This window comes from Hippocampus guttulatus, chromosome 2, assembly GCF_054856545.1.
Source record: "Hippocampus guttulatus isolate MCC_2025c chromosome 2, RoL_Hgut_1.0, whole genome shotgun sequence".
NCBI lineage: Eukaryota > Metazoa > Chordata > Actinopteri > Syngnathiformes > Syngnathidae > Hippocampus > Hippocampus guttulatus.
The window spans coordinates 20,691,474-20,711,969 of NC_141262.1; the positions used below are offsets into that span (position 1 = coordinate 20,691,474).

The window sequence follows — 20,496 nt, forward strand, 5'->3', positions numbered from 1 at the left end:
TCTTAACAGAAATATAATATAAATAATGTTTTAAATTAAAAAATAAAACAAATTTATGAATTGTCTGTTTTGCAATCAAGTTGTTTGGCATTTTGGAAATCAGATATAGATACAGTTAAAAAATACCCCAAAATGTCTTCTCTCAGGTGCATCATAGAACAGTACAGACTTTTTTCTTGATAATTTCTGACCTTTTGGAACCTAATGATGAATGAGGGGCCTATTTTTCGATTTAAAAAAAAGGAATGTGTTTAAATTCAGCGTTGTCTGATCCAAGTGCATTAAAAGTTGTTTTATTTCAAACAGCAAAACCAGATAGTCGCAAAAGTGATACACGTGCCAGTTTACGTTTTGAATGTCTCTGTAGCTCGTCTTCTCCCACATTGATGCATCTAGGTAAGGAAAAAAAAATGTTACAACAATGTCCAGACAAGACATTTCTATGCTCTTTTACTACAGCAAGAAACAGCAAGTTACAGAGTTGCTCAGAGAACAAGTTCACGATTGAGTTTTGTTTTTTGTAAATGGGTCAAATTTGACAGAAACCTCTTTAATCTAATAATTACGAATTAATCCCCACGTTGACTGTGAATGGCCCAAAAGCGAACCATGAAAGATGTCGTCAGACCGGTTAGACAACATTAGATAGGTGTCAAGGCCAACTTTGAGGCAATTTAGCACCCACGTCAACAATGACGAACTCGGAAGCAGTTATTGATTTTGGCAGAAGGTCTGGTACATTTGGCAATTAAAATGTTTGCACTTCCTCTGTGCCTTTCAGATCACCAAATTCATGTCTGTGAATGAGCTGAAATACTTGTTTGCCATAGACATATATATGCTGAAGAAACTCATGTTCCCACACACACACGAGGTAGTTGGACAACATGTTCATCATCAGTTGTGAGAAGCGGTTCCCCTGTCATATTTTCTTACGCCTTATCACACCCTAAAGAGATATTCCGACCCTTTATCTGTGCTAAGTGAGCGTTGGAACTTTAGTTAGGAACATTGTTATACTGTATTACTGTGATAAACTGTGTACATTTGAAAATAGATTGGGCCTCGTTTACTAATAAATCCATGGGAATGTTCGTACAGTCATGAGCAAACGTTTTGAGAAGTATTGTTTTTCACAGTTTGTGCTTCAGTGTTCTTTTTGTAAGATGTTACTATGATAAACTAAAATATAACTACAAGCATTTCAGAAGTGTCAAAGGATTTTATGAACCATTACGTTAACTTTATGCAAAGAGTCAAGAGTTGTTGACCCTTCTTTTTCAAGACCTCTGCAATTCCCCCTGGCATGCTGTCAATTAATTTCTGGGCCACATCCTGACTGACCGCAGGTCATTATTCTATAATCAATGCTTGGAGTTGTCGATAATGTTTTTCATGGGGAGAAGTGGTTTCTTTGTTGTGCTTCTTGACACCAGGCCATCCTCCAAAAGTATTTGCCGTACTGTAAGTGTAGATGCACTCATATCTGCCTGCTGCCATTCCTGACTTAAGTTCTGCACTGGTGGTGTTCCGAGCCTGCAGATGAACCAACTTTAAGAGACAGTCCTAGTGTTTTATGGACTTTCTCTAGCCCGCTGAAGCCTTCTTCACAGCAATTGAGCCTCTCTCTTTGAGGTTCAATGAAGCTCATTTTCATGGCAAAGAGCATCTTTGCAATTTATTGAAATCCATCTGATCACGCTTCAAAACATTCTGGAGTACATGTAAAATTATCATCATGAAAACAAAATAGAAACTGGACATTAATACGTGTGTCATTCTCAAATCTTTTGGCCACGGTGTACTTGTATTTATTATAAATATGTATACAGTATGTGTTTATTGAAATGAATCTTTATTCGTTTTAAATAAAAACACGTTAATCAAATTTGGTGTACAGTAATGTGTGTCTGAAATGGGGAGGTCAAATTAAAGAAAGAAAATGAATCATTTTACTTCAGACCACTTGTATTAGTTTGAGTTGAACAAATCGGTTTAGGCCAGTGAATGTACTTGTTTTATTTTTGGCCTAATTTGACGAGGATGAGTTTGACCAACACATTTAAACCATATTAAAACGTGGTATTAAGCCTGAGGTGGGGTAACATACATTTATTGGATATAAATCCTGACCCAATTTTTATTGTTCATCCCATGAGTTATTTTACTGACGTGCGTGCAGTGCCACGCAGGCAACGTGACGTAAACCAATCGCAGAGAGCAGGCGGGGTCAGCTGATTAGCCACGTAGCTACCTAACGTTAGCAGGCTAGGTAAGTTCCTCTCCTTCGTGTTTTTTTTTTTGTGTTGTTAGGGTATTTGTCGTGAAATGTGAATCGGATATTTATGTTTTGTTAGTTTTGTGTCGTTTAGAATCGCAACCTCCCTTTTCGAGGCTGCGCCTCTATAACAAGCAGTTACTGAGTAGGTGTTAAAGTTTAGAGCAAAAGTATTAGCATTTAGCACATCAATAATCATTGGACTTGTATGACGTTAGATTTATCCTAATTACCAGCCTATGAGCCTTGCGGTGTAGTGCGCATATTTTTCGCATGCATAGGTTAATGTGTCACTGTTTTTTTATTTTATTTTGGAAACTAACGTCAGCGAGAACCTGCAATGGATTTGCCACATCAGGGATACCGAGCAAGTAAGTGGAACGCGAATCGCCAACGTTGCCGTAAAGCAGTCATCGTTTTTAAAAATAACTTATCTATTCTTCGTTATTACTTCTGAAGTTGTCGCTAAACACGAAATTGGTGGCATAAGCAAGTCTTAATACTCATATACACTACAACATTTGGTCAACTTGCATACAAATGAGAACTGCTATATTGTACCAGATTTGATTGAGTCAAGGCAACTAGACTACTCACAGGAGATTTGGGATATTCGGGTTTCTGGTGACATTTCATATCAGGATGTATCACAATTTAATTGAACAATAAGGAGCCGGACTGAAAAAGATCACATCAGGTGTTTGATCCATGTGTGGAGCAATGCAGCAAACGTCCTGGGTCAATTATTGTATTTTTTTTAAACTGTGATCTTCATCGGGCTGTTCACATTTTGACATTATGACATCAAGAAAACTCCTACCTAGTGAACGAGGTTACCTCACTATGGCAAGGCTTCAAACAGGATGTGCTAAGAGGGAAGGGGCATCTGTCATCAGAAGGTTGCAACAAAAAGACTGCAAGAGTTACAGACTGGCATAGAATGGCTAATTCATGGCTCGAACATGTGGATTTTGCTGTTTGGAGCTGCTGTTGGTCACAACAAATACCCAGTCTCTCAAACACAGACTGGCAGGCCAAATCAACTCAAGCTACCGATGTCACTCACTCGGCCACACCCTAAGAGGCAAACTTTGAGCTTGTGTTTTCTCAACACCAAAATTCTAACTTTGATAATATACCTGTCTAAAGTACCTCAATGCTGATACTGAAAAGATGCCATGTCCAAAAAACGAAAACATCAGTATATGCAGTGGAATCATAACTGGAAAAACATGCACATTCAAATTCCTTCTATAAACGTGTTATACTTCTTGATAAAGTAAAATTTTAAAAATGAGAAAATTTCAGCTATTTAAAAAAAATATATATATATATATATATATATATATATATTCTCACAAATTCTGGGATTTGTAGCCTTGTTTTAAAATATAAAAATTGCTTTGATACTTTTTTAGTACTGGAGCCAGCACACACATTTTAAAGTACCTACAATATACTTTAGAAAACGAGTTCATTTCCCTGTGTTCAGTTTTATTTTGATTTCAGTTTTTTAACACAGTATGGTGCTGTTATTATCAAATTATTAAATCAAAGTCGTGGTCACGGAATAAGTTCAATTAATTGTTAATTAATTAATTGTTCCCTTAGGTAAACAGAGGGGTCGTGGAACTCCGACGGGCGGGGAGTCCATGTTGTTCGACGACACCAGCGCCTCAGGCATGAACACTCAGGGCTATTACACTCCAGGCTACAGCATGGCAGGCCCCCAAAACGACACACAAGCGGGAGTCAGCAACTTGTTTGCTGATCCCATGGCCAATGCCGCTGTCATGTATGGGTCATCCTTGGCCAACCAAGGCAAGGACATGGTTAACAAAGAGGTGGGATTCAAAATCTTCAGGCAGTATTTAATTCTTGGTATTCTTTATGTGTTAGTATTGGTAAACAACTTTTTCATCCCTTGAATCTTCTTATGACCTCATTTTTAGTATGTATTAGGTGACACTGCAAATTAGTTCTCAAAGACCAAAAAAAAAGTGTCATTTTAACCCATAACTTATCAGGAGCTAGCTCCTACTAGCTCCAGTTAGTTGGCAAGCAGCAACATTTTGGACCAACTGGAGACACTTTAAGGAAGATTGGCTGACTCTTAAATGAAGTGCATTACAGTACTCCAAAGAAGAAGTAACAAAAGCACGAGTTACTGTTTTTTAGTGCTATTGAGGAAGGAGTGGCTTTACATTACCCAACTGCCCAAGATGAAAAAAGCTGAATGCAACAACAGCACCAATTTGCCAGTCCAATTTAAAATCACTGTACAATTTAAAACCCAAGTTTGAGACTGTTGGTTTTAGATAAGGTGCCAGGGGGCGCAAATCAACAGTCAATTTCAATGGGTCGATTTGACTTATAACCAATCAGGAGCGCTCATAACATGAGAACCAGAATGAGGCCAGTAGCAGTATCCTACTAAGCAAACCCTAAAAGACACCGTCAGACCTGTCGAACAACATTTGGCGGTGTCAAGGCCAAATGTGAGGCCCGTTAGCACCCACGTCAACAATGACTGACTCAGGCCTTTGATTGAGTACATGTGATAATTAAAACCTTTATTCGTCTTCTGTGCCTTTCAGATCAGCAGATTCATGTCTGTGAACAAATTGAAATACTTCTTTGCCGTGGACACCAAATACGTGCTGAAGAAACTCATGATCCTCATGTTTCCATATACGCATCAGGTAATCGGACAATGCATTCACCACTTGTGAAAAGCGGCTCCTCTATCATATTTTCATATGGCTTATTTAGCCGCGAAGAGATATTTTGACCCTTAATCTGTGGGAAGTGAGCATTGGAATTTAAGTCGGGAGCATCCCAATAGTGCTACGATAAGCCCTGCGCATGTAAAAACACATTGCAGTGTTGCTCAACACAATTAGAGCCTTTCTCGAGCAGCGATTCCCACACGCACTCTGTAGTTGGAAATGATTCAATTTCACTTAACTGGGCCAAAAAGATTTGTTTATTTACGTTTTTTCGTGCTTTGAGATGATTCAAGGTACCACTGTATATCCATTGGGGTATGCTCACGTCTTAACGAACTTGGTGACTCTTGCTAGGATTGGGAAGTTCGCTACCATCGAGACACTCCGTTAACGCCAAGACAAGACGTCAACGCACCTGATCTTTACATACCAAGTAAGCCAGCTTGAAAGAACTGCTGTATAGGTGGGTGGTGGTCAGGATGGGGGGTGGCGATACTTTTGGATGTCGGTATGCGAGTGAATTCCACAGACTTGAAGAGACGCAGCCAGCTGCAATAGAGCTAAAAACCTTGGTCGTGATCTGAAAATGAAACTATAACAAAAACTTGTTTGGGGTTGTGCTGCAAGATATGTCTGCCAGATGTGACTTTATCATAACGCCATGTTGCATTAATGTGTAGTTGAGGAGATTGGCCATTTCTGTGCCGATAATCAGCGGAACTGAAAGGTCCAGATCAAGCCAGGATAATTGACAATTTAGGCATAACCAAATAGATAGTAAAGGTCAAACCGCATCAGTGACCAAAGGAACCACTTCATGGTCCGTTAAGCTAATTTACAAGTTATGATGGTAGCATGATTAAGGTTAAGCATTTCATTTATTGTCACCTCCTGAATTAGCGAATTCCTCATTGTTCATCTGAACGAAGTCTGAAATTCCACCACGTCTCTTTTTGAATCAACCCTTCTGTTGAAATGGAAATGATCACTTCCAAGCAATTTACGTCATGCAAGGTTTTTTTTCTCTCTCTCACACACACACACACACAAACACACACACACACACACACACATACATGCACACACACGCACACACACAACACGTAACACATTCAGACTAGGGTGGTAGAGACTAAGACTAAGACCCTGAGTGACGCCAGCGAAAGTACCTGATCTGGACAACCACAAATTACAGTCATCATTTCAACCCTCACACCCACATCAACTCATCGCGGAAAAACTGCAGCCCATAGTGTTGTTATTGGAAAATAACTTTCCCAATGATAAAAGTGAGGATCTGAATTTGACAGGCTCTTGGCAGTTCATGCCCCATTCACTGACTACACTCGTATTGTTTTGCCTACAGACTTTCCACGCTTCACTCTTTAGCCACAGGTACATATGAAATTATAAATTTAGTTAAGTATTATTATAAGAAACGATATGTACAGTCTGTATAACTGTATTGGTATGGCTTGGTGTCGGCTGGTTGGATTTTGCTTTGTCGGTAAAAATGTCGTTTTTGCTGTACAAAGCACATGTGACCGATAAACTGTCAGCTTGGAATGTCTTCATGACATGCCCTTTTTGCGGTTTCAGCAATGGCTTTCATTACCTACATTTTACTGGCTGGAATGGCTCTCGGCATTCAGAAAAGGTAATATGTTGGTTTTTGTTGTTGTTCTTCTTCTTCTCCATCTTCTTGTGTGTTGACATGTTGACTGACTTTGTGGTTTAGGTTCAGTCCAGAGGTGCTGGGACTCTGCGCCAGCACCGCCTTGGTGTGGGTGATCATCGAGGTGTTGGTGATGCTGCTCAGTTTGTACTTGCTGACGGTACACAGCGACCTGTCTACTTTTGACCTCATCGCCTACAGTGGATACAAATATGTCGGGTAAATATTCCAGAAGTGCTTGACAAGTAATGTGGTATCATCAAGGGTTCCTCGGTTTACGTCGGAGTTCCGTTTCTACATTGGCAATTAATGATGGACCCGTTTACAGAACGATAGACCGATGAACTGTAAAAACCCAGCCCTATTTCTGCCCCAAATTTACATTATTTGGTGTCAAAAATCTGTGATGTTATATATCGTCGTTATTCTGTGAAAAACACAGATTTCCATTTTTTTTTTTAATGATGCGTGAAAATAAACTTTGGTTGTTAGCATTTACAATTTCTAATCCCAGAAGGTAAGTAGGGTTGCTGTTTCAGCATCTCTGAGTAGTTATCTAATTTTATTTACTTACATTTCTTTCAGTAATGTGATAAGACCACTTGTTGGTGGTCATATTTGCTGTATGAAATGTTCACTCATTCAATTGCTAAGCAGCTCGAAAAAACATAAGTAAGCAGTTGTTTTGAACACATTACTTGGCGATAAAAATGAAACAACAAAATAAAAAAAATCTTGAGTATGGTGGTCAGCGAGTGTGCATTCTTGTGCAGCATAACTGCACACATTTTTTTTCGCCGCCCAGCAAACTAGTCCCATATCGTACCGTTGGTAACCTCAAAAGGTTTTGTCAGTATCGTCATAAACCGAGGACTCCTTGTGGTGAGTTATTGTCTGCTAAATGTCGATGTTCATTCTCCAGGATGATCTTCACCGTGCTATGCGGCTTGCTGTTCGGCAGTGACGGCTACTTTGTGGCGCTTGCGTGGTCCTCTTGTGCCCTTATGTTCTTCATTGTAAGCATTTAGTCTTACCAAGTACAAATGCAGTGGTACCTTGACTTACAAGTGCTACAACCCCCAATCCTTTGCTGTTTAAAAAAATAATAATTCTGTGCTTTTGATGCGAGATAAGATTTGATTAAGGTACAAGTGAGGTCAAGATATGGTGCTCCTCAAGTGGTATGATCATGGGCCAATGAAGGTACTCTAATGCCGTCACACGTGGGCAAGGAGAGTTGCAGTTGTATTTGTTGACGGCTTACCTGGTTTCTAGGTTTGTAACGTGACGTTGGCAATGTGAGCCTGAAGGCACTTTTATGTCAGTTTCAGCCAACAGCTGAGGATGTGACTGCACAAAATGGCTGAGCCCTGACATTGATGGCAACAGATGGATGAATCTGCTTAATTCATATTCCACAAACACAATATTAATAGAAAACTATGTTTAGCGCCGTAGGGACGTAAAGAATATATTGTTGTGAAGAAGCGTTTTGCCGTGGGATCCCCTGTAAGTCAAGGTACCACTGTAGTCAGTACTTTCCATCTTGGTGGTGTACCTAATAAAGCGGGAGTATCATCTCACTGTGAAATGTGTGCAGGTGCGTTCCCTGAAAATGAAGATCCTGACGTCACTGACGTCGGACTCCATGTCCACCAGCTCCAGCGCCAAACCCCAAATGCGCATGTACATCACCATGGCGACCGCACTTTTTCAGCCAATCATCATTTACTGGTTAACCTCTCACCTGGTCAGGTGACTGTGAGGTGTTCACGTGAGCTGGCGCCTTCCAAGTGCTTTGGCGCGCGTGGCCGTGCGCTCGCCTTCTTCTCCACATGCGCAGTTTTGTCCCTCCACGCGTGCGCGGTGTTGAGCTATCAAAAAGGTTGTAAAAAGGAAATTGTGTACTTCAGTTAACCAAATTGTATGAAACGTATACAAAAAAAATTGATTGTGCAGTGATTTTGACAAAAGTTCATTTTCTGCCATCTTACCGTTTAAAAAAAACAAACAAGGGCTGTCAAATCCAGAGCTTGGTTTCATCATTGGATTCAACTAATTTCCTTTATGAAAAGTAAAAGCCATTTGCATCATTTATTACCTATCCTTAATGTCCAGCTTCAGCACCATGTACCACTACTCTCTCTGTCCTCACTTGTAACCCAATTCAGTGCATTTGTAGAATGGCTATGGCGCATCAGTGGAGTGACTGTCTCACGAGATTTTTTTTTAACCCCCACTGGTGCCAAATTTGGCCAACTCATTCATAATCGAATCTAACTAGTAGGGTTAGCAGTGCTGGGGCAGATGTGAACTTGTGCACTGTGTTGCCTCACGAATGACATAGTTTAACTATTAGTACGCCAGAGTTGTCATAGTCGTGTGGAGAAATGTCACTGAGTAGTGTGGGGGGGGGGGGGGGGGGTGACATTACTATGAAGACAGTCGTTCTACCAGTGTGCTGAATTACCAGAGAGGATAAAGGGCATAATAGTCGATGGACCTTAAACCTGGATTTTAAGGATATGCAATAAATAAACGGTTTTAAGGAAAGCCATTTTTTGCATTCATTTATACATCCTTCATGAGGAGGTTACTAGTGCATGAATCATACCTACTCGTCGAGCCTAATTGTGTTCCTGGAGATGCACAATAGTTAACTAGTAAATTTCAATTACAGACTAGTCATCCAAAAGTGATACCGTTTACTGGACCATGTATTAGTTTGTCATAAATGCGGAATATCCTTTGCATAAACAACTTGGTTATAACGTCACCATCATTTCAAAATCTGGATTTTTATTTATCTGAAATAAAGCATGACACTGTTTGGATTTTCGTAGGAAAAAAATAAATATATTCAGCTTTGTGTATTCAATTGCAGGCCCCTTTGACTCTTCCTTGTTTGTTCGCTGGTTCCATAATGAAATGCTGACTGCCAGTTAGAAGTTTGTCACTTTTTTTTCCCCCTCTCTACTCGAAGTAGTATTTTGGCACTATCTTGTGGCATCTTGGTCTCAAGGAATTAGCTTGGTAAGTAAAGGAGCTGCGTGTAGTGCTTTGCTGCCATCTTGTGACATCTATAGACATTACATTATAAATCCTTTTTCAATTCCGCGTGGAGTTTTTTTCCCCTCAAACAGAATCATCACCCTAATTCCAAAATTATTCGAAGTTGGTGTGATATTGTTCACACACTTTTATCAATTGTCGATCCTGCTCGTAAGGGTCACGAGTTAACCTATCCCTGCTGACAATGGATGAGAGGTAGAGTACATACTTGATTGACCGCCAGCCAATTGCAGGGCTCACACCAACACGCATTCACTCATGGTAGTTTTTGGATAGAGCAGGGGTGTCCAAAGTGCGACAAGATGTGTCTTAAGGCATTTATGTATTTATTGATAGGGATTTTCTCGATAAGCAAAGGCGCTGGAGAAAAAAAAATTGTCATTGAATAGTCGACTTCTGGTTCTACACTACGTCATACGTGATTGTAATGAAATACCGTGGTCCATGCTTCGCCAGCAGAGTGGCGCAGCGAAAGCGTGCTGGGCCCATAACCCAGAGGTCGATGGATCGAAACCATCCTCTGCTAATTGAACAAGCGAAGGTCTAATCTTGTTTTTTTTGCTGGTGAACAAGCCAAAAACCGACATTTGTTTGCCGTAAAAGGAAAATGTTGGCGTCAACTTTTTGAATTATAAACTCCAACACTTGACTTCATTTAAATGCCTTCATTTAACAAACATTCTTGTTAAATAGTGTTTCAGATTTATAACATGTTCCCGTTTTTTCCAATCTCAGAAAGTAGAAAAAATATAGCTGATTTTTAAAATTATTATTATTCGAACAAAAAGTACAGAGATCTCCCAAGCTCATCATCTGCATATCTTATAAGTTAAATGAAAACTTATTTTCGACAATAAATAAAGTTTACAAATTTTCAAGTTGAAATTTTAATCTTTCACTTATCACTCATTAAAAAGTGCATCCTCAACTCGGCTACTGGCCAGCAGGTCGCTAGTGTCTGGTGCCAGAAGAGAACTTAATATCCCAACTAACATTTGAGAACGTCAGTTTTTAATTGTTCGTTTTTCGGATGTCAGATTAAAAAAAAAGACGATTTCAAAATTCAATACAGTAAATCTTTATTTATAGAGCGCTTTGACAACAGCCCGTGGTTGAAATTGTGTTCTCCCACCGTGGCCATCCCGGTTCATCGACGTATCCAGCGAGATTCTTCTTTCAAGATTGTCAACTAGTAAACTAATCTTTATTTCCACCACTAGTGCCACGACTTAACACAATTAAACCTTGTTAGAAATCTAGTGCTGCACTGGTATACTTTGTCCTTACAATTCAGCACACTAGTTGTGTTTCGAATGATAACGTGCGCACAGTTTTGCCTCACTAATACGTAGTTGTCCTCCTATAAGAACAAAGAACGTACTAGTTAGTGCACAATCCTGAAGCTGGCGAAAGTGGACTGTATCATGTTCCAGTGTTTAGTGACGCTGAGCGATGTAAGCGGGAGCGCGCACGCCTGCCTGCCCGGAACCCGCCGGCTGCTAAGCGTCCTTTTCGGTTCCCGTGGCAACCCAAACCACAAGTCAACGCACACGGAACGAGAAAGGGAGAGCTACAGAGGCGTCGCGGTTCAAAGTTTCGGGTCTCCTAAATCCACCTTGAACCCTGACAAAGACGAATCTTGACGGGCCGCTAGGGTGAGTCTCAAGTCGAATTTCATTTTATTCGCACATACGAATAGATCAAAGTGAACAATTAGGAACCAGTGGCTCACCTGAGAGCAAAAGGGCGGCTTCAAATTCTTGACTACACAGAGAGGACTGAAACTTAAGATAGCGGCGCCATTTGAACCGCTTTGTGCCTTGAAGGCGCGCAGTGTTTGCGCGCGCACACAACCACACGCACTCGAGCACGACACGTCATGTTGAGTGAGTCCTGAAGCTGTACCATGTTGCCTGCCATGACCACACAATGAACTTTGAACGTTCGAATGGATGCACATCAGAGTTGAGGCTAAAGCAAATGGATAACTGCCTAACTTTCTTGAGACAAGGTCCAGGATTTGCATGAGAAAAATGAAAGCTATGAAGTGGCCAAAAAGTCCCATCTCCAGACCTCAACCCAATAGAAAATGCAGCTTTTAAAATGTGTATGCACACATTTTAGTTTGAGATTCTATAGTGTCTATCGATTACATTAAATAGATGGAACTTAAACTTCTCGTCTTCCTGTATTTGATAAGTGTGAGTTTGGCCAACTCAATTGACATATAGATGGAAGTATTGGACTAAGTTTACGTTAGAGCTGCATAAATACAATGGATGGAAAACCTGCCCCAAGTTTGTGTTCATCCAATTTTGCCCTGGATGAGAAAAGAAGAAGAAGAAGAAAAACCTTTATTAGTCTCGCAATGGAGAAATTCCCAATTCACAGCAGCAAAGTTATGAAAGGAAGAAGTAGAACAACAAAATATAGGAGCAGCTGGAAAGGCAGCCACTCACGCGGCGCCATTTTGAAGTCAAAATAACAAAAATAACACAACACATAGGACACAGACAGTCGTGCAATCTTCACCACTTTTCTGCATACACTTTGTTGTCTGAAGCAGATATAGATGAAAGAGGAGAGAATCAAAGTGTCCTTTCACCAGTGGATCAGAGACGTCATGCTGAAAATGTGCACACGTCTGCTACAAGCTAAGTTTTGAAAGCAAACACGAAGCTGTAGCGTCCATTGACGAAAAAGAGATTGGCTCACATCTCCTGTCCCATGTAAATCCACTCCAATTCCAAGCCGCGACTCCCAGTTCCACATCCGCATTACCACTACTGTCAAACTAAACATGAAAAAGAGAATTACGTGTTGTGTATTCAAAGCAATGACATAGCGTCTATGACCTGAATGCTAACACACAACGGGACGCTCCATAGGCACATAGTCTAACTATGAGCATCTTTGTTTATAATTGGGTGATTTATACAGTAATGATTCATTCATATGGGTAGTTGTTTTACAGAAATTGTACTGATTTTAATGATACTTTTATTCACAATTGAGTTACCATCAACATCTTGACTTTCATAGATTGGATCACGGAGGTTGCTTGAAAGAAGCAAACTGGGATAAGGGGGCGGGGGGGAGGATAAGCGCCATAATGGTCTAAGTTTAGTGATTTCAAATTTTAATGGCTGCAATAGTGGTCTAAGTCCAAACAGCCATTAAATCTATCAATAGTGCTGTAGTTGACAAATCATATTCACTTCCGAGGATGCAGATGGACTCACTACACTACTTACGTTTTGAGACTTTTAATCATCTCTTAATCTCACTTTAGGAACGCTGGGGTGGTGGCCCAGTATTGCACTGATAAATCAGGGAAAGGGCTGAGAGCAATTTTTTGCTGTTGTTGTTATCAGCGGCTCAATTCTTGGTGTTTTTGTCGTGTTTTTTGCAGAAGCTGAATGATGGAGAACCTATGCCACACCCTAGCGCCGTTGTCCCCGTGTCCCGCTGCTTTCGGGGGGCCCTTGTCTCCCTCTTGTCACATGACCTCCCTTCCCCTGTCGCCCATCTCCTTCCCTCCGTCGCCGACCATGGCCGAGTCCCTTACATCTTCCTCCTCATCTTCCTCCTCTTCCTCCTCGTGTTCTCCCCTTTCAAACTGCATGGCGTCCCAACACCTGGAGGGTCCCCTGAACACGTGGGACCAGGACGACCTGACGTGCCTCAATTGGCTGCACCAAAGAGGCAACCTTCTCCCTCTCCAGCCACTCCCCAAAGCCACACGACCTCAGCCCAGAGGGGAGTCCGGACGGGATCCCACCTCGACCAAGCCACCGTACTCTTTCAGCAGCCTGATTTTCATGGCCATAGAGGAGTCGGTGGACAAGAGGCTGCCGGTGAAGGACATCTACGGCTGGATCGTGGACAAGTTCCCCTACTACAGGACAGCCAGCGCGGGATGGAGGAACTCAGTCAGGCACAATCTGTCTTTGAGCAAGAGCTTCTGCCGCATGGAGAGGGAAAAAAGTCAGGTGGGTGTCTCGCATTCACACCCGCATAGTCAATTCCTACCAACAGAACTGAATCTAATGTGTTTCGAAATGAATGGAAGTAATTTACTGACTTAAAAAAGCTTTTGAAAAACAAAAAAAACAAAAAAAACTAAACAAACCAAAAAAAAAAAACAATATCAACCTATGAGAAGAAATATTCCAGATATGTGGTTAAAAAAACTATTTAGAAAATAGAACATTTGTTGAGATAAACCAAAAACAGAATTATATGACATCAATTAGGGAGTGCCACAGGGGTCAATTCTTGGACCCAAACTGTTAACTATCTTACTTCCTGATGATTAAAAAAATGATTTTGATCTGGATCAACTATACAACAAGTAATACCGCGGATAAATTAAGATTTTGATTTATATGAGTTAATGAAGAATGATTTATCATAAATAATGAATGGGACGGAAACCCAATTATTTTCTTGGAATCAACGTGGAAAAATAGCTTATCTGGAAGTCACATATAAATTACACAAAGGAAACACTCGAATAGCTTTTACAGTGTTAACAAATTTACATGAAAAAAAAAGATTGTTCCATTCCTGGCCTCCTGCGCAGAATTTGAGGATCAACATGCAAAACTTATATTCAACCTATATTTATTTTACAGAAAATAGCTTTGAAATGCAAATAGTCACCATAAAGATCCTGCCAACCAGGGGTGTGGTGGAAAACAGTAATATTGGGAGAACGCCTGTATGGCCAGTCCATTCCACAGAATAGATTCCAAATTATTTTGATTTTGATTGTGGTGATACTGTATATTGATATGGAAAAAAATCCCAAACTCTTTCAACATCGCTTTGGTTGTTTCAGTCGGCAGGGAAAGGATCTCTGTGGCGCGTGAATCCAGAGCATCGAGCGGCACTGCTAGAAGTTCTTCGGAAGACGCACGCCTACCACAGCAACAGCACCCGCCTCATAAACCAACCTGCCCTGTATAAGACCAATCACGCTTATTTTCTATTTCGTCTTGAAGTACTCACATTTAGTCTGTCACATTTGTTGAATTAATCTGTGGTAGAAATTGAACCGTTGTGAACAAAAGTGAGCTAACTACATTGGCGTTACTTTTTTCAAGATCATCAATGTTGCCAGCCATCATATCTATCAAAATTTTGTGAAACATGAAAAATGATATTTACTTATAATAACATACAGATGCACTGGCACCAAAGCTGAAGTACTATTTACTTTCTCAGCTGTTTTCATCATGGAAATGGGAGTTGGCCCAGTGTTGCACTGATGACTCAGGAAAAAATGCTGAGAGCCCCTACATGTCAAAACTGGGACTAACCCTTAATTTCGACCCATTATTTGTGAAAAGTGTCAAATACAGGCTTACTCTACTTGTATTTGGCGTAAAAACACCTGAATTAAAATGATAACTGTGTTAGTGTCTTAAACTATTTGCTAAATTACATTTGTTGAATACATTTCAGTTCTATTTAACAGAGTAGTTTTGAATATACATTTTTCTATCTATTAAAGTGCAATGTTTAGGTTCTGTTATAGTGGCATTCATATTACAGTGGCTTATGCTAATACTAAATATACTTTAAATATGTTTTTTATGGTGGTGGGACGTGATTTTAGTTTGAGAACCTCTGAAGGTTATTCCACCTATCCATTCGTCATCCGCTTGTCCTCACGAATGTCGCGGGTGAAGGTCATTCCTTTTCTGCAATTACCTTGAAAGTGACAAAATGGTCTTAGCCCACTCTTGTTCTCAGCGGCTCGATCGCACTTGTTAGAGTAGTTTTAATGCAAAAATAATTTTTACATTTACTTGAGTCGTTTTATTTTTAAAATACTACTTTTTACATTCATTCTCTTGATGAGTTGAGTAATTATTTGGAGGATTACTTCTTATTTTTACTTCACTTCTATTATTCTAAATTAATGGTATTCCTGCTGAGTACAATTTATGGCCCATCTCTGAGTTAATATGAGTAACTATCCCCATTGTTGGACTTTGAGCTGATGTATTTTTAATTTGATTCCAGGTTGGAAGGCGTGGACTATGCCATGTCTGTAGAGTGTGACTCCATGGAAATGTCAGGTTAGTACACAGAGGCTCATTCCAAAACTGGAGGATCACTTAGATAGCAACAATGTGGAAAAACGGGCCATTTATTTTAGTGTTATTTATTGATATTTAAGTGGAAAACAAGTAATAAAATGGTATTCAGCATCTTAACGTGTGCTAATCGCTACAGGTGTAATTCTGCTTGTAAAAACTCCACTGAAACTAAACCTTTTGATTTTAGATTTTGAAGGTTGACGTGGCAACAAATGGAGGCTTAAATCTGATTGGACAAAACATGAACATACCATGCCAAAAGAAAGACTTGGAAATGAATAAAGCAGACTGTTGGGAATAAAGGAATATTATTTCATGAAACAATCAGAATACAAGTTGTAAATGTAGTTTAGAGCTTCTGATAATATTTCTGCCTTGCTAGTCCTGCCCGCACACCACTGGTAATGAGTAAATTTAAACCCAGTCACCCGCCTGCGAGCCTTTATGAATTTGAGCCTATAGGATATTTCATCAGCGGTGGAACAGCGCTCACTGTCACTTTTACTGCTGCCGCCATTCAGCCTCTCGCCGACGTTCCCCGCATGCGACATTGTTACTGTGTTTGCCTTCTGTAACCATGGTGACAACCTTCTATTTCCGTGGTAACGCGCCAATAGCCTCCTTAATGTGGCCCGCCTTTGACATGCGCGCCTCCATATGTGCTCATCAAGAGCTTGATTACAACGGATTTCCACTTTTTTTTCCTCTGTGAGATGTGCCTCTCGTGCTCAGGTTTAGTGAGATCATCAAGTGTCGTTGGAAAAAATAACAATTCCATTTAATTGCACCGGAATCTTTGATTTTGGGTACCTAGCCATTATTCGTGTAATAGAAAAGTATTTTGGCGCCATCTTGTGGTATCTTGGTGCCAATGCCCTATGGTCAACCCGAATGTTCGCGGTTTGACATTCTCATACAGTGAGTGCAGTTGAGCATTTTGTCCATCGCAGATTGCCTCCCTCACACACTGATGCTGTCCGCCCCATCGCCCGACACCCCCAGCCGGGACAATCCTGCTTTCTCCGAACACCCGGATTTCCCCTTGACCCCAGAGCATGAGGAGCTAGTGGCCATCGAGCCAGTGGAATACCAAGCGGAGGATCTGGGCGGGGACTTGAACAAAGACCCACTGGCCGACAGCGGCTACATCGAGCTGCACTACTACCAGTCTCCCGAGTACCAGTACCTGGTCTTACCCGATGACACCGAGTTGGACCTGGAGACGGTGGAGATCCTACAGCTGGACACTGAGGCACAGGAGGCAGCTGGTTCGCTGCTGGATTTAGCGGGGAGGGGATGTTAAGAGCCTTTTTGGTCATCACTGTATCCTTGTCGGCGCCAACGTCACTGCCCAATGATTGCAAAACTAGTATTTTTTTAAAATATAGTCTAGAACCTTATCACTTGTGTTCAAGCACTTGCTCAAACGTACACCCTGTAGACAAAGGTTTTGGGACACTTGCTAACCAGTGTTTCCCAGGCACCAAACTTTTATTCCATATCCTTGATCCGCACTCTACATGTGCCTGACATATGCCTACTAGTTGAGTAGAGAGGAAAACAATAGTTTACTAATAAGGTTTAATTGCATCCTAGTAGGCCAAAAGTGACACTTGTAGTGGAAAAGCGCCTCTAACGCCGTTGGACCATTTATTCAATATCCTTGATTAGGACTCGACTGGTTCGTGACAAATACCTACCTATTTGTAGGCACCATAATCTAGTATGATGTAAGGATGTTTGGAGTCACTTCACGACTAGTTGGGGATATTAGTATAACTAGTGCAGCACAGTAGTTGGCTAGTGAGGTTTAGTTGCATTCTAGCGGAGTACATGAGCGGAAAAAAACATGACGTACGAGTAAAACACAAACATCACTAATAAGACATCTAGTACAATAATAATAAACCAGTGCCACTTTTGAAGTTCAATTGTTGTACTGGTTTTAAATTACTTTATAGAGATATACAGTATCGTATAGTATCGCTGGCACGAGTTAGGAGAGAAAAATAAAAAAACTTGGAAGAGACAGTCTAGTGCACCTCCATTCTACTAGTGTTTGGAACTGTACATTGACAGTTCAGTATGCATGGAAAATTCAGTACTAGTAGGATGTTGACCAAATACTTTTGACATCTTAATCGAAAGTCCACAAATTAAAAAAAATATTTGAACGGCTTTATAAGCCATTTGGGCCGTTATTCGTTAAGGAAGCAACCAGTATGTGACACATGCCGAGTGAGGAAAAAGAAAGTACAGTACTAGTACCTGGACCTTGAGCTTGAGATCAACGATGTGGAATAACTGATCCAACAGCTTTCCATGGTCATCCTCAGGACCGGACGATGCCCTTCCAACTCATGTAGCGCCGCTGATTTTTTCTAGATTTCCTAATTTTGAGTCATCACGTTTCTTATTTACCATTAATTAATTAATTTCATGTTAATTCAAAAATCTGAGAAACCCATTCACATCTTTTCCAACACAGCCGGTAAAGATCCAAATTGAAATCATCAGACGGTGTAGTCTGACTTGCTTGAAAATGGCTCTGGATCTTCACCCAGCTTTGACAATAATGGGTAGAGAAACTGGACTTTGGGGATGTTTTTAATACAAATTACTATCTTCTAAGGACATTATAAAATTTGATTATGCAACATCCATCTATTAACTAATAGGACTAGTGTGCACATATGTTATATACTGCACAGTCTTGCCTCACTAGTAAGAAGTAGTTGTTGGGGCTGCCTAGTTGTTCTACTAATGTGCAGAAGATCCACACAATAATTTTAAAAAAAAAGAAACGTTACCCATGAGACAATCTTCCTACCAGTGAGCTCAATTGGCTTACTAAACTCTGCTCCAAGATGGCGCCCGAGTAGGCAGCCTTTGGCAAGTGCTCTTCAAGAGCCTTGCTTTTTTGTTCTTTTTTGGTATTTTTGTCTTTTTCTTTGTCACATGTTGTTTGTTGTTTCATCGTGTGGACCTGATATGGACTGTTTTCAGCGCTTTTTGGCCACGACATTCGTCAAAGGAGAAGTATCTGTGCTTGGTGGTTGCACCTTCTCGGCAGCACGCCTGTACCAGCACAGATGTTGATTGGGAGGAATGTCGGCGCCATTGACTGTCGGTGCTGGACAGACCTGGGGTGCTTGTGTTTTTTGCGCCTGTAATGGGCAGCATTTTTCACAATCCCGTTTTGTTCAGTGGCTATGTCGGCGCTGTTGGACAGTCGGCATTGGTGCGGCTGGATGGATGGCTGCTGAAGTTGAGGATGAGGAGAGAGGAGCGTTGGCGCAGAGCGCCGATGCGTATTTGGAACTGAGAGTCGCCGCTTGGAATTGAAATGGATTTCCACGGGACAGGAGAAGTGAACCAATCTCTTTTTTCGTCAATGGATGCTACAGCTTCTTGTTGACTTTGAAACTTAGCTTGTAGCCGACGTGTGCACATTTTGAGCATGACGTCTCTGATCCACTGGTTAAAGGACACTTTGATTCTCTCCTCTTTCATCTCAAACTGCTTCAAACAACAAAGCGTGTGACGGAAAAGTGGTTAGGACTGCACGACTGTCCGTGTTTTATGTTATGTGTTGTGTTTATTATTTTACTTTATGTTAACTGTTTTGTGAAGCGCTTTGTTACAGCTGTCGCTGTTGTGAAAGCGCTATATAAATCAGCATGTATTGTATTGTATTGTATTGTACTAGTGAGGACAAAGACCATATGAATACATGGAAAACTCATTGCACTAGTAGGACCCATCCACCCATCCATCCATTTTCAACAATGCTCATCCTGAACAGGGTCACAGGCAGTTGCTGGTCTGCGACTGTCTGCCGACCAGTTCAGAGGGTAGTCTGCCTTCTGCCTGAAGTCAGCTGGGATAGGCTCCAGCATCTCCCCGCGCCCCTGTTCAGGATAAACGGTGTTGAAAAATGGATGGATGGATAGATGACTGCCATTCATCACATGCAGATGAAATCTGATTTCTTTTTACAACAATGGCTCACCAGTAGGATAGCTACAGTTAGCAGTTAAACAATAATTAAACAATAAGGCGTACTCCTAGAATGACTACATGTTACAAGGGAGGCAAAACAAAACTAGTCCTATTAGTGAAGTGCAGATGTTAACTAGTCAAATCTAATGTCACTTGTAGCGCGTCGTTGTCAACTCGTGGTCACTGCCATTTTTAAACATTTATGCTTTTCAGGGTCCGCCCGATTATTCATCAGAATTCATGAAAAATATATTTTTTCTTACATGTTCTTTTTTTAATCTAACAAATAAAATATGTCATTCTGTTATTGTGACTGTATTGTCTTTTCTGGTTTAATAAGCCAATTTCCATACACTTACTAAATCACCATTTTGTTACTGAGTAATAATAATTAAACTTATCGTTTCTTCAGACATTTTCCTGGTAATAACCATCGTTTCTGGTAACTTGTATTTTAATATTTTAGTGAGATGATGAAATTTAAAAAAAATATTTGTACTTTTTTTTAACCGTAACAGCTGTTCATATTTACATTCATTCATATGAGCCACCTCAGAAAACAGTTGGAACTTGACATAGTCAATTTGTCACAAATTATGCAAGGAAAAAGTGAAGAGACCAAAGAAAAAT

The 20,496-nt window shown here is 40.6% G+C and overlaps 2 protein-coding genes across 2 annotated transcripts; both read left to right on the plus strand.

The window, feature by feature from the left end:
* The first annotated feature begins 2,213 nt into the window (after positions 1–2,213).
* Positions 2,214–9,560, plus strand: yif1a (Yip1 interacting factor homolog A (S. cerevisiae)). Its single transcript, XM_086101279.1, has 9 exons — positions 2,214–2,272; positions 2,607–2,649; positions 3,890–4,122; positions 4,876–4,980; positions 5,362–5,440; positions 6,607–6,664; positions 6,746–6,901; positions 7,605–7,698; positions 8,283–9,560. The coding sequence occupies exons 2-9, from the start codon at positions 2,619–2,621 to the stop codon at positions 8,439–8,441; spliced, it is 915 nt and encodes a 304-aa protein (XP_085957405.1). The 5' UTR covers positions 2,214–2,272; positions 2,607–2,618; the 3' UTR covers positions 8,442–9,560.
* A 1,639-nt stretch (positions 9,561–11,199) lies between these two features.
* Positions 11,200–20,173, plus strand: LOC147208870 (uncharacterized). The gene is made up of 5 exons (XM_086101280.1): positions 11,200–11,409; positions 13,167–13,746; positions 14,598–14,719; positions 15,788–15,843; positions 16,815–20,173. The coding sequence occupies exons 2-5, from the start codon at positions 13,174–13,176 to the stop codon at positions 17,165–17,167; spliced, it is 1,104 nt and encodes a 367-aa protein (XP_085957406.1). The 5' UTR covers positions 11,200–11,409; positions 13,167–13,173; the 3' UTR covers positions 17,168–20,173.
* The last annotated feature ends 323 nt before the right edge of the window (positions 20,174–20,496 follow it).